This window comes from Hyperolius riggenbachi, chromosome 6, assembly GCF_040937935.1.
Source record: "Hyperolius riggenbachi isolate aHypRig1 chromosome 6, aHypRig1.pri, whole genome shotgun sequence".
NCBI classification, from domain to species: Eukaryota; Metazoa; Chordata; class Amphibia; order Anura; family Hyperoliidae; genus Hyperolius; species Hyperolius riggenbachi.
Window position 1 is genome coordinate 271,892,985 of NC_090651.1, and position 14,485 is coordinate 271,907,469.

At 45.5% G+C, this 14,485-nt stretch overlaps 1 protein-coding gene across 2 annotated transcripts in view; it reads right to left on the reverse strand.

Moving 5' to 3' along the window:
• Positions 1-205: 205 nt before the first annotated feature.
• The window catches only part of ANAPC4 (anaphase promoting complex subunit 4), a 103,601-nt gene continuing 89,321 nt past the window's right edge, over positions 206-14,485 (reverse strand). For both annotated transcript variants that reach the window (XM_068240857.1, XM_068240856.1), the window contains exons 27-29: positions 12,029-12,199; positions 9,880-10,003; positions 206-488 (exon numbers count right to left, since the gene is read on the reverse strand). In XM_068240857.1, the coding sequence (XP_068096958.1) occupies positions 288-488; positions 9,880-10,003; positions 12,029-12,199 (496 nt within the window). In that variant the 3' untranslated portion in view covers positions 206-287. The remainder of the gene's footprint in view (positions 489-9,879; positions 10,004-12,028; positions 12,200-14,485) is intronic.

Here is a 14,485-nt window from a genome sequence, read left to right on the forward strand (position 1 = left end):
AAGAGTACCACACGGGAATATAAGGGACACACAGAGGCAAAAGAGAACACGGGCGCACCACACAGGGGGACCGGAGGATGTCACAGGGGAATATTAAGGGAGGACAGAAGGGGACACATGATGGACAATGATTGGGGAAACCATCTACAAAATGTTCCTGGACCATGGACGCACTAAGCTTGGCATTAGTTTCTACAAGTGCAAATTGCTGTACAAAACGTTTCAGTTTATTTTCTCACACACACTGGAAGCAGTGTAATAAATAGCAATTCCCATCTGTATGGGACTCAAGAGTCCAGGCTTTCCTCCCTCACAGCTGCTGCTTCTGGAGAACGGTCTTTCACATCATACAGGAAATGATTTAATCCTTCCTCTTCTCCAGTGACATCCTGAGAATGAGACCGGTCCTCTTCATCCTCCTCTTCTGCTTCTCCATCATCTTCCACATCCATCTCAAATACTCGGACATGCCGCAGATTGGAACTCAGCTGCAACAAAAAAACTTGTTAAAGATCAGTGACTCATAGGCAAAGAACACATTGGCTACTGGCTATTGCAATGTCCTGTCCTTCTCTTTTTCTGTCATGCTGCATGTTTTCAAGCAGCATGACGGTGTTGAAGTGGATAGCACCCTCTCCATACAGCGCTGGATGCCCAATATATACCGTACAGCGATGAGGAAGATGTTGGCGCTATATAAATACTGGACGAACAAAATATCCTGATTCTCGAGTAGCCCCTTGACTTTAAAGGACACTGAGAGGGATATGGGGGCTGCCATATTTATTTGCTTTTAAAGGACATCTGAAGTGAAAAACTTATGATGTAATGAATTGTATGTGTAGTACAGCTAAGAAATAGAACATTAGTGGCAAAGAAAAGAATATCATATTGTTTCCAATACAGGAAGAGTTAAGAATCTTCAGTTATCTATGCAAAAGAGCTTCTCTGAGCTTCAACTTGGGTTGAAAACAGTGCCGTTTTTTGAAGCACTTACACATCAAAGAAACAGTGAAAGACAACTTTTCTATAAATGTACTGTATATTATATATAAGGTTTTACTGCGTGGACGTTCAAAGGGTCATTATCTCTGCTTTGTTTTATAGTTTAAAATACAATGTGTGGCGTTTGTAATTGCAAATATGACAGCACGATGCAATGTTATAAAAAAAAAAAAAAAAAGCCATATAACTGAAAATCAAAATACGACACGCTTTTCTTGGCTTCTAATGTTCTATTAATTATCTGTACTACACATACAATTTTCTTACATCATAATTTTTTTTTCCTCTTCAGTGTCACTTTAAACATTACCAGTTGCCTGGCCGTCCTGCTGATCCTCTGCCTCTTAATACTTTTAACCATAGACCTTAAACAAGCATGCAGATCAGGTGCCCTGACTGAATCACACTCCTAAAAAAATCATGTGGCAAATCCAGTTAAACTTCAGACACTACTGATGCATGAAATATCAGCAGGATGCCAGGACACTGGTATTGTTTAAAGGAAACCAGAGACGTTTTAAACTAAACGTTTCATACTTCTCTTGCCCGATACCGAATAGGGGAGAAGACTGAGGACGGCGGTGGGGGAGCGACGTGCGCATGGGGCTGGAGGAAGCCCGAGGTACGTATAAAAAACTTTTAGTTTAACCCTCCTGGCGGTATGAAAAATTCCGCCAGGAGGCAGCGCAGCAGTTTTTTTTAAAAATCATGTAGCAAGCCCAGGGCATCCCCCCCCGCCCGCTTCGATCGCCTTCGGCGATCTCCGATCAGGAAATCCCGTTCAAAGAACGGAATTTCCTGGAGGGCTTCCCCCGTCGCCATGGCGACGGGGCGGTATGACGTCACCGACGTCGCAATGTCATTGGGAGTCCTGATCCACCCCTCGGCACTGCCTGGCACTAATTGGCCAGGCAGCGCACGGGGTCTTGGGGGGGGGGGCGCGCCACAATGGATAGCAGCGATCGGGCGCGGGGCGGCGGCGATCGGTGTGCTAGCTGCGTCCAGCAAAAAAAAAAAATATGTAAATCGGCCCAGCAGGGCCTGAGCTGCACCTATGCCGCGCAGGAAGATATCTCAGCCCCTGGTGGAGCGATTTGCTCCATTTAAAATGCTGTACGCGCAGCTAGCACTTTGCTAGCCGCGCGTACAGCTTGATCGCCGCCGCTCTGCGGCGATCGCCCGTACGCAGCGGCGTAAGAGGGCCCCCCCCCCCGCCAGAGCCCTGCGCTGCCCGGACCAATGAGTTCCGGGCAGCGCTATGGGCTGGATCGGAGGTGTCTGACGTCAGGACGTCGGCTGACGTCATTCCGATCGTCGCCATGGCGACAGGAAAAGCCAAACAGGGGAGCGCGTTATATACGCGTTCCCCTGTTTGCTATTGATGCCGGCGACGATCGCACTAGAGGGACACATGCGCCCTCTAGTGGTGTTTCATGTAGCTACCACTCTGGTAGCTTTACATGAAACACAAAAAAAAAAATTAAAAAAAAAAGGATTTTTGCCATTTTGGTAAAAAAAATTAACCGCCAGGAGGGTTAAGAGGAAAATAAGGCAGCCTCCTTCCCTCTCAATTACATAAGCAGTGATGCACATTTCCCATAGTGTGGCAAAACACACATTACTGTGACAAGTGTGTTACCAAATATCACTGCAACAGCCAGGGAAAATCTTTTGTAACAGAAATACATGGACAATGGCTTTGTATCTTGGTTGTATGTGAGAAGGAAGTAGATACAATATTTGTTTGTCACAGTGCGGTTTACATTGCAAAATAGGTGGGCCATTTTAATCTCCCTAGTAGTATTGACAGATATACACGTCAATACAAAACATGCTGTGAACAGTATTGATGTGCATACACGTCAGTACTCGCCTGCACTGTATACTAGACCCTTGGTTGACACATTTTGGCAAGTTACAGGAAAAAAAAAGTTATGAAAATTAATTAGATCATTTTTTGCACAGGAATCCTGGGGAAATTGAACTCCAGGGAGGTTAATTGTAGAATGAGCCCCTGCTGTAAAATGAGTATATTGGAGACCCTATGGGGAGTCTGTATTGCAAAAACAACTAATAGTGCTATTATTTTTTACAAATAGGATTTATCTTGGTCACACTTGTCTATAGATGTTTGGGCAGATGTAGAAATGAGGTGGTTTGATACTTCTTTTCATGCAGAATTGACTTCACACATTTAGATTGCTCTTTTTCAAAAAACTTAGAACAATCTAGATCAATCACTATCCCTTAAGGGGCTAACGTACAGTTAACCACCCTGGCGTTCTATTAAGATCGCCAGGGCAGCTGCGGGAGGGTTTTTTTTTTAATAAAAAAAAAACGATTTCATGCAGCCAACTGAAAGTTGGCTGCATGAAAGCCCACTAGAGGGCGCTCCTAATCCATATTTCTGATCGCCTCCGGCGATCCGCAGTAACAAGGAAGGCCGCAATGAGCGGCCTTCCTTGTTTCGTTTTGCTCGTCGCCATGGCGACGAGCGGAGTGACGTCATGGACGTCAGCCGACGTCCTGACGTCAGCCGCCTCCGATCCAGCCCTCAGCGCTGGCCGGAACTGTTTGTTCCGGCTGCGCAGGGCTCGGGCGGCTGGGGGGACCCTCTTTCGCCGCTGCACGCGGCGGATCGCCGCGCTGCAGCGGCGATCGGGCAGCACACGCGGCTGGCAAAGTGCCGGCTGCGTGTGCTGCTTTTTACAGCGAGCAAATCGGCCCAGCAGGGCCTGAGCGGCAGCCACCGGCGGTGATGGACGAGCTGAGCTCGTCCATACCGCTAAGGTGGTTAAAGGCAGGGCTGTGGAGTCGGAGTTGGAATAATTTTGGGCACTCGGAGTTGGAGTCGGAGTCGTGGTTTCAGAAACTGGGGAGTCGGAGTCGCATGATTTTTGTACAAAATCCACAGCCCTGTTAAGTATTAGACTAAGGCCACATACAGACATCAGACCATAGTCTTTGGAAAATGAAAGATCACAGACCAATCTTACCACCATTCCTGTAGTATAAGAGCCATACTCTACATAGTCTTTTCTATGGAGCTGAACTCCACATCAGAAAAAAATCATTGCAAGATGCTGCACACACAGATGCTGTACAGACACAAAAGATCAGTATCTGCAAAAGATCTTTTCCTGCCAAAAATCCATTCCTGCAAATTGCAATGATAGTCTATGAGATCTGCAGATCATCATACACACATGATTTAACTGACATTCATCTGCAGATCAGATCCACCAGGATGGATTTTCAGATCTGCAGATGAATGTCAGTTAAATCATGTGTGTATGATGATCTGCAGATCTCATAGACTATCATTGCAATTTGCAGGAATGGATTTTTGGCAGGAACAGATCTTTTGCAGATACTGATCTTTTGTGTCTGTACAGCATCTGTGTGTGCAGCATCTTGCAATGATTTTTTTCTGATGTGGAGTTCAGCTCCATAGAAAAGACTGTGTAGAGTATGGCTCTTATACTACAGGAAGGGTGGTAAGATTGGTCTGTGATCTTTCATTTTCCACAGACTATGGTCTGATGTCTGTATGTGGCCTAAGGAGTCGGAGTCTGAGCAATTTTGGGTACCCAGAGTCGGAGTCAGAGTTTCAGAAACTGAGGAGTCGGAGTTGGAAGATTTTTGTACCGACTCCACAGCCCTGGTTAAAGGATACCAGAGGTCAAAAACTTTGGAGAAACGGGGGGAGCAGGCATATACTGCGACCTATATCAAAGTTGTGACAGCGCTCTTCTTTCAATCTGCAAGATTAACCACTTGCCGACCGCACGCTTATACCGTGCGTCGGCAAAGTGGCAGCTGCAGGACAGCTGCAGGCTGATTAATCAGGAAGCAGCCGCTCGCGCGAGCGGCTGCTTCCTGTCAAATCACAGCGGGGGGCTCCGTGAATAGCCTGCGGGCCGCCGATGGCGGCTCGCAGGCTAAATGTAAACACAAGCGGAAATAATCCGCTTTGTTTACATTGTACGGCGCTGCTGCGCAGCAGCGCCGTAAGGCAGATCGGCGATCCCCGGCCAATCAGCGGCCGGGGATCGCCGCCATGTGACAGGGGACATCCTGTCACAGGCTGCACAGGACGGATAGCGTCCTGTGCAGCCCCGATCACAGGGGGGACAGGTAGGAGAGGGAGGGGGGTGAATGTCGCCGCGGAGGGGGGCTTTGAGGTGCCCCCCCCGCCAGCCACACGCAGGCAGGAGAGATCGGACCCCCCCAGCACATCATCCCCCTAGTGGGGAAAAAAGGGGGGTGATCTGATCTCTCTGCCTGCACCCTGATCTGTGCTGGGGGCTGTAGAGCCCACCCAGCACAGATCACATAATTCACTGCTGGTCCTTAAGGGGGGGTAAAGGGTGGGTCCTCAAGTGGTTAAAACAAAATTGCTCCACATAGTGCGTTACTGTATAAATAGAAATGCAAGAAACATGCAACCACCCTCGCGTACAAATGTGACAATCCGTGCTCCACTCCGTATCTCAGTCACAAACACCCCTCAAATGTAGCAGCTCACCAGATTGACACCACCTCAAAATCCAGGTGGGTCTAGCATATAAATGTGAAAGCCACAGAATCCACTGTTCCAGTTCTTCAGCAGTATAAATCCAATGTTTAATGCACAGTACATGTAAAAACAAATAAAACAACAATAGCGTAATATAGCTTTGGAAATCAGCGTGTTTGGCCATCGCATACGGCTGTATGAGATAGGGCTTGGACCAGTACAACAGAGTAACCAAGCAGCTCAGGGTGACCCAAACCACTCGGAATGTATAGGGGATAAAAGGGACCAAAAAAACCTCCTACTAAAAAAAGCAAAGCTTGGTGTAATTTGCCTTCCTAAAACTGAAGGAAATATGCAATACCGTATATTCCGACGTATAAGACGACAGGGCGTATAAGACGACCCCCAACTTTTCCAGTTAAAATATAGAGTTTGGGATATACTCTACGTATAAGACTACCCCTCTTCCAACGCACACCAAATTAAAATAAAAATACAAAAATCATGTACTGGTGCTGTGTATGAACAGATACTGGTGCTGTACTGTATGTGTTACCCAGTATATAACAGTATATAGTCAATTGACTTGTTGCATTGGTCAACTCTCCTTAAGTAGACTGGTCAGCTCTCCTTGTCTACCTGTTTATCAGAGCGGTATGGAAGAATAGATTGCGCTCCCTCAGCAGGGAGATCTGAGAGGCAGTAACAGGATAGGGCGTATCACCCGGCATCAATGACACCCGGCGTATAAGACGACCCCCAACTTTTCAGAAGATTTTAAGGGTTAAAAAGTAGTCTTATACGCAGGAATATACAGTAATTCAGCTATAAGTGAACATTTGTGGTTACCCACAATGTACAGCTACTAAATATGCAAATAATTCCTTTTCACCCTTAGTAAGCCAAGCAAGCATCCAGAACCACTGATGTATAGCAAGCCTATAGCTTTAAATTTTACACAGCCATATCAAACCCACATGTGAAAGTCTGTTTCAGACTTTTGGTCCTCATCTGTACATGGCAAGGATTGAGAGGGCTTGAACCAGTACAACAGAGTAACCAAGCAGCTCAGGGTGACCCAAACCACTCGGAATGTATAGGGGATAAAAGGGACCAAAAATACCTCCTACTAAAAAAAGCAAAGCTTGGTGTAATTTGCCTTCCTAAAACAGAAGAAAATATGCAATAATTCAGCTATAAGTGAACATTTGTGGTTACCCACAATGCACTGCTACTAAATATGCAAATAATTCCTTTTCACCCTTAGTAAGCCAAGCAAGCATCCAGAACCACTGGTGTATAGCAAGCCTATGGCTTTAAATTTTACACAGCCATATCAAACCCACATGTGACAGCCTGTTTCAGACTTTTGGTCCTCATCTGTACATGGCAAGGATTGATATGGCTGTATGAGATAGGGCTTGGACCAGTACAACAGAGTAACCAAGCAGCTCAGGGTGACCCAAACCACTCGGAATGTATAGGTGGATAAAAGGGACCAAAAATCCCTCCTACTAAAAAAAAGCAAAGCTTGGTGTAATTTGCCTTCTTAAAACAAAAGAAAATCTGCAATAATTCAGCTATAAGTGAACATTTGTGATAACCCACAAAGCACCACTACTAAAAATGCAAATTATTCCTTTTCACCCTTGGTAAGTCAAGCAAGCCTATAGCTTTAAGTTTTACACAGTCATATCAAACCCACATGTGACAGCCTATTTCAGACATTTGATCCTCATCAGTACATAGCAGGGATTGATAAGGCTGTATGAGATAGGGCTTGGACCAGTACAACAGAGTAACCAAGCAGCTCAGGGTGACCCAAACTACTAAGAATGTATAAGAGGATAAAAGAGACCAAAAATCCCTCCTACTAAAAAAAAGCAAAGCTTGGTGTAATTTTCCTTCTTAAAACAGAAGCAAATCTGCAATAATTCAGCTATAAGTGAACATTTGTGGTTACACACAATGCACTGCTACTGAATATGCAAATTATCCCTCTTTGCCCTTGGTTTGATATGACACTACTTCTTCTTCTTGCTTGGACCAGCCCCTTCTTCTTGCTTGGACCGGCCCTGGGGGCAGGGCGCTACTTCTTCTTGCTTGAAGGTTGAGGCACTTACTCTTATTATATATATAGATTATTGTCCCTTGAGACAGAACACAGGAAGGTGGTGTGAAAGGACCCTTAGAACTGCAAGACAAAAATTCAGCCTACCTAAAGTGGTTTTAACCTCCTGAGCGATAATCCCGAGCTGAGCTTGGGGTATGTCGCGCAGGAGGAGTTCTCAGGCCCCGGTGGGCCGATTTGCATAATTTTTTTTTGTTATTATTATTATTTTTATTTATTTATATAGCGCCAACATATTCTACAGCGCTTTACAAAGCACAATAAGACGATAAGGGGAACATAGATACAACTAACAAATGTACAGCAGAGTTCCAAGCAGCACAAATATTGTTACAAGAACAGTAAACTGAGGATGACCCTGCCCTTGCGAGCTTACAATCTAATGGGTTGTGGGGGACACACTAGGTAAGGGGGTGGAGGATGGATGAGGCAGTAATTCTTTGCCTCTGATTACATTGTGACAGAGAAGTAAATAAGGGCTATAGAATGTTATAAGCTTGTCTAAAAAGGTGTGTTTTAAGATGTCCAGGTTTGGAGCATGACGTACAGGCTGTGGAAGAGAGTTCCAGATAAGGGGTGATGTTCGTGTAAAGTCCTGGATGCGAGCATGAGAGGAGGTGATCAGCTTAGAGGCCAGGAGAATTTCTTGGGAGGAGCGAAGGTTGCGGGAGGGACAATATCTTGAGATTAGTGAGGAGACAACTTGTGGAGGGCTTTGTATGTTAGAGTCAGGAGTTTGAACTGGATCCTCTGGGTAATGAGTAACCAGTGGAGAGAATGGCACAGTGGGGCTGCATCGGAAGAGCGTGTGGAAAAGGTGAATGAGGCGGGGCGCTGAATTTAGAAGGGATTGGAGAGGTGCTAGCCTGTTTTTTGGTAGGCCACAGAGCAGGGTGTTGCAGTAGTCTAGGAGGGAGATGATTAAGGCATTGACAAGCATTTTGGTGGCTTCTTGTGTGAGGAAGGGACGGATACGGAATATATAACACTTTGCTAGCTGCGTGTAACTTCCGATTGCCGTCGCTCGCCGCCGATCCGCCGCTACCCGCCGTGCAGCCCCCCCCTCCCCGACCCCTTGCGCAGCCTGGCCAATCAGTGCCAGGCAGCGCTGAGGGGTGGATCGGAAATCCCTCTGACGTCACGACGTCCATGACGTCGGTGACATCATCCCGCCCCGTCGCCATGGCGACCGGGGAAGCCCAGCAGGAAATCCCGTTCTGAACGGTATTTCCTGCTTACTCTGATCGCCGAAGGCGATCGGAGTGGGTGGGGGGATGCCGCTGCGCTGCGGCTATCATGTAGCGAGCCCTGGGCTCGCTACATGATTTAAAAAATAAAAAATTTAAAAAAATAGTGCTGCGCCACCTCCTGGCCGATATAATTGTATCGCCCAGAGGGTTAAACCCCAAATTACATCTAACATAGCTAGAATACAAAAACACTAAAACACTGATTTAATGTTCTTGGAAGGCATACTTAAAGAGAGCCCGAGGTGGACTCATGAAATAAAAAAAACTAGGCTACCTGATCCGGGGGCTGAGCAAATCAGGTAGCCTCCAAAACCGCCACTCCCCACCACTCCTGTAGGCCGCAATGGCCCACCCTCACTTTCGTGACCTCTGGGTCACGACGCTGGAATGAGGGATTCATTCTCTCATTTACAGTATGCAAAGAGGCAGGGGAGCAGAAGGGGGCGCAGCCAGAGAGCTGCCCAATGGCAGCTCTGGAAACCCTGTAGGAATGCCCCTGGTGGATGTTTTGATCAGGAAATCCCTCTCCCACCTTTACCTCAGAGATGGCAACAAATATTGTTGCTAATCTCATGGGGCTATAGCTTGGCGGGGGGGGGGGGGCGCAAAGAGCGGCGGTGTGAGGACACAGAGGCATGTCATGAGGCAGAGAACATGCCTCTGCGTCCCATCTGCCCCCCAAAAAACACCTTGGGTTGAAGACCCGTACACACATCTGATTTAAGTTGGCTGAGGCAGCTGATAACGACCACCTCATCCAATAATCAGGTGTGTATGGCAGCTGGCAACCACCGACCACAGCCCGGCGGATTCTACTCTCCCCCAGTGATGCCAATCCCCCACTGATCCAACTGTTCACACTCCTGTGACCATTTAATCATCTTTCTTGATAATGCCTAATCAGTTTCCTCCAATTAGCAATTCAATAGTACCACCAAAAAGGTCTGCAGAAACTCATTCCGGAGGCCACTTACCACACATGCCACCTTGCGTATACCATTGACAGACACATACTGAGCTTTCATGTTTTCCAGTAATCTCCATTGACCCTCTAGGTAGACCGTGTGAGCGGGTATATCAGCATGCTGCTCCTCTAATCTGCAGAGTATCACAGAAATTAAGGCATAGGATTACTGAATAGGCACAGTTAAACGCTTAGGCCCCATTCACACTAGAGCGTTTTGCTGGCGATTTCGGTAAAACGCTCACGCGCTAGCCCTTTTTAAAGCGCTAGTACAATAATAACCTATGGGTCTGTTCTCGCCGGCGATTTGCTTTCATCGCCGGCGATTAACGCAAATCGCCCTCCAAAAATTTGTATCCTGCACCATTTTCAGGCGATTTCCCAGTGATCGTGTTTAGTACTATAGAGGCGCTAATCGCTAAAAAATCGCCCCAAGTGTGAATAGCGTCAATCGGCAAAAACCGCCAGAGCAAAGAAAGAAAAAAAAAAAGAATAGCCACCTATACTGTATCTGTTCTCAGAAGTGATGGGCAGTAAATTGCAAATAATTCAATGTTTATGCAGGATTATGCAAAATTTGATGTTAATGTATGCAGCTTGAAAATGGACCAGTGGAATGAGATTTGATTGGTGCATCTTCAAGTTGCAAACTTTGCATAAAGTTGCCTTAACTCTGAATTACTTGTATCTCACGAGTATGATGTAGAAATATGTAGAAAACAGAGGCGATGGCATTGCAAGGGTTAATATCCTACTCTTTTAGAAGAGCCCAAGGTGTGAGACCTATTGAGGCTGCCATATTTATTGCCTTTTAACAGTTACCTGGCAGTCCTGCTGATCTTTCTGGTCAGTAGGGTCTAAATCACACATCTGAAACAAGCATGCAGCTAATCTTGTGAGATTTGACATAGACAGCTAATCTGCATGCTTGTTCAGGGTCTATCGCTTTAAGTATTAGAGGCAGAGGGTCAGCAGGACAGCCAGGGAATGTGCATTATTTAAAAGGAAATAAACATGTCAGCTTCCATATCCCTCTCACCTCGGGTTCCCTATAAAACCAGGATGTGGATACAATTCAGATACACATGCAGGTATGGAGCCAAAGATAAGTGGGGTATAGGCAGGTAGGTGTCTGGCAATGATTGGACAGCAAACCACTGTTTCGTGCCGTGGCATGCTTGTTGACAAGGCTGTGAACAAGCATCCCATGATGTGAGAAAGCTGTTAGCTGTCCAATAACTGCCAGACTCCCACCTGCCTTCACCCCACTGCTCCTTGGATAAATACCTGCTTTTGATGCATGTGCATCTGTATTGTATCCACGTCTTGGATTATAGGTCTGAGCATATTAACCCTTGCAGTGCTGCCTCTTTCTATATATTGCAACTTCGTACTTCAGCTTCATACTTAGGCTAAGCACACTATTTGGAGCCCTTGCTCAACAGTGAGGCCAGGACTAATCTCTCAAATTGGCAGCCGATCAACCATCTGATTCAATAATTATTATTGAATCGGATGAAAATCGGCGCCGCCAAGAGCATGCCTGATCGATGATCGGACCAAATTCAGGCCGAAATTGGTCGCATGTATTGATCGGATATGCTTTAAGATGTCGGGCCGTCATGGTCAATTGGGTGCAGGGGAAAGTTACAGGGCTGACAAATGGAAGGATTCCTCCCATGTAGGGATTGTAAAGGATTTAAGGCAGGCTTGGCTCAAAGAGCAAAAGTGGTCAAATCTAACCAAAATCCAGACAGAGTATAAAATTAGGGCCACTGTCCTCCGCTGCCCGCAGCTTCGGGAACCGGGTCCCGCACTTCCGTCAGTCGGAGCCAGTCTGGCGTAAGAGAAGTGCGCCCTCCAGCAGCTGCTGGAGATACGCAAAGAGCGCACTTCTCCTGCGTAGCTGGCCGCGACTGACGTCAGTGATGGGCCCAGGTTCCCGAAGCTGCGAGGAAGCGGAGGACGGCGGTGTGGGAGCGATCGGAGTGGATGGGGCTGGAGGAAGTCCCAGGTATGTATAAAATCTTTTTAAATTTTAGAGCACTGAGTCCCTTTAAGAGTCTACACAAAGTCTTGTTATTATAGCTATTGTCTTACATTCCCTTCTACAGGCCCAGAAGACATCTGCATAGTAATATACATCGTAGTTTCCTTACCGTTTACTCTCATCCCTTATGAAATGACTCTCTGTGTTTTCATCACTGTACACTGAAGATAATGGGAGCTGCGCCATTATTCTGTCTTTTCCCTCTAATCCTCTGCTATCTTTTAGAATTACTGTTATAACATCATCTTCAAAGAAGCGACCATCTAGACAACTGTAGTGACTGAACATAAACAAAAAGAGAGCTGTAATGGTTGAAACATTAAATAGCCCATTAAGTATTTTACCAGTAATTATTTTGTATCATCTGTGATATTTAACATATGTGTACAACACAAAGTGTTATAGGAGCACAAAAAAATGCCTACTGTATTTTTTGCACCATAAGGCGCACCTAAGACAAAAACTAGAGGGGAAATATTTATATATATTTTAAACACTCACCTAAAGGATTATTAGGACCACCATACTAATATGGTGTTTGACCCCCTTTCGCCGTCAGAACTGTCTTAATTCTACGTGGCATTGATTCAACAAGGTGCTGAAAGCATTATTTAGTAATGTTGGCCCATATTGATAGGATAGCATCTTGCAGTTGATAGAGATTTGGGGGATGCACATCCAGGGCACGAAGCTCCCATTCCATCACATCCCAAAGATGCTCTATTGGGTTGAGATCTGGTGACTGTGGGGGCCATTTTAGTACAGTTAACTCATTGTCATGTTCAAGAAACCAGTTTAAAATGATTCGAGCTGCGTGACATGGTGCATTATCCTGCTGGAAGTAGCCATCAGAGGATGGGTACATGGTGGTCATGAAGGGATGGACATGGTCAGAAACAATGCTCAGGTAGCCCATGGCATTTAAACGATGCCCAATTGGCACTAAGGGGCATAAAGTGTGCCAAGAAAACACCCCCTCCCCCCACACCATTACACCACCACCACCACCACCAGCCTGCACAGTGGTAACAAGGCATGATGGATCCATGTTCTCAGTCTGTCCAATTTTGGTGAGCTTGTGCATGTTGTAGCCTCTTTTTCCTATTTGTAGTGGAGATGAGTGGTACCCGGTGGGGTCTTCTGCTGTTGTAGCCCATCCGCCTCAAGGTTGTGCGTGTTGTAGCTTCACAAATCCTTCGCTGCATACCTCGGTTGTAACGAGTGGTTATTTGAGCCAACGTTGCTCTTCTCTCAGCTTGAATCAGTCGGCCCATTCTCCTCTGACCTCTAGCATCAACAAGGCATTTTTGCCCACAGGACTGCCACATACTGGATGTTTTTCCCTTTTCACACCATTCTTTGTAAACCCTAAAAAAGGCTGTGCGTGAAAATCCCAGTAACTGAGCAGATTGTGAAATATTCAGCCCTGCCCGTCTGGCACCAACAACCATGCCTCGCTCAAAATTGTTTAAATCACCTTTCTTTCCCATTCTGACATTCAGTTTGGAGTTCAGGAGATTGTCTTGACCAGGACCACACCCCTAAATGCATTGAAGCAACTGCCATGTGATTGGTTGATTAGATAATTGCATTATTGAGAAATTGAACAGGTATTCCTAATAATCCTTTGGTTAAAAAAAAAAAAAAAAGCCTGAGAGAGTTCAGGAACAGCTGACTGGCTGTGTTAGTGATAATGACATAGTGGAAGAGGAAGCAGCAATTGGAATGGAATGAAAGGCTTTCTCAGGGATAATCTACATTCAACTGCATTGTACAAGTGGTGAGCTAGTATTGAAGAGAAAGAAATTGAAGAGACACTGAAATTAACCGGACCAGTTTATAGTCAAGGACCACTATCGCGAAAATGCTAAAATGTAAAATACATATGAACACATACAAATGAGAAGTACGTTTCTTCCAGAGCAAAATGAGCCATAAATTACTTTTATCCTATGCTGCTGTCACTTACAGCAGGTAGTAGAAATAGGACAGAACCGGCAGGTTTTGGAATAGCCCATCTCCTGATGGGTGATTCTCAGGGTTTATTTTATTTTCAAAAGCACTTAGTAAATGGCAGTTGCTTCGTCCAACTGTCAAAAATAGTGTGTACTGAGCAAGGAGGCTGGCCAACATCTTTGTATAAATCCTTTGCAGAGAGTGTCTTTATAAACAATAAAGGCTATGCTGATAAAGGCTATGCTGAGAATCCCCATGAGGAGATGGGCTAGTCGAAAGCCTTTCGGTTCTGTGAGATTTCTACTACCTACTGTAAGTGATAGCAGCATAGGAAAAAAAGTATTTTATGGTTCATTTTACTCAGGAAGAAACATACTTTTCATTTGCATGTGTTTAAATGTATTTAAAATGTTAGCATTTTCCTGATAGTAATCCTTTAACCAACCAAAATAAATTATTATGGTTAATGGTGAGGCATGCTTACCGTTACCTTCAGTAAGTAAAAGCTAAGCGGAAGCTGTTCTTTGTTATGCAGATTTTTTTAAATCGGGTAATCTGTTGGCTAAGCTGTTAACCGATAAGGGATATTCCAGGGGGATGATAATAGTCT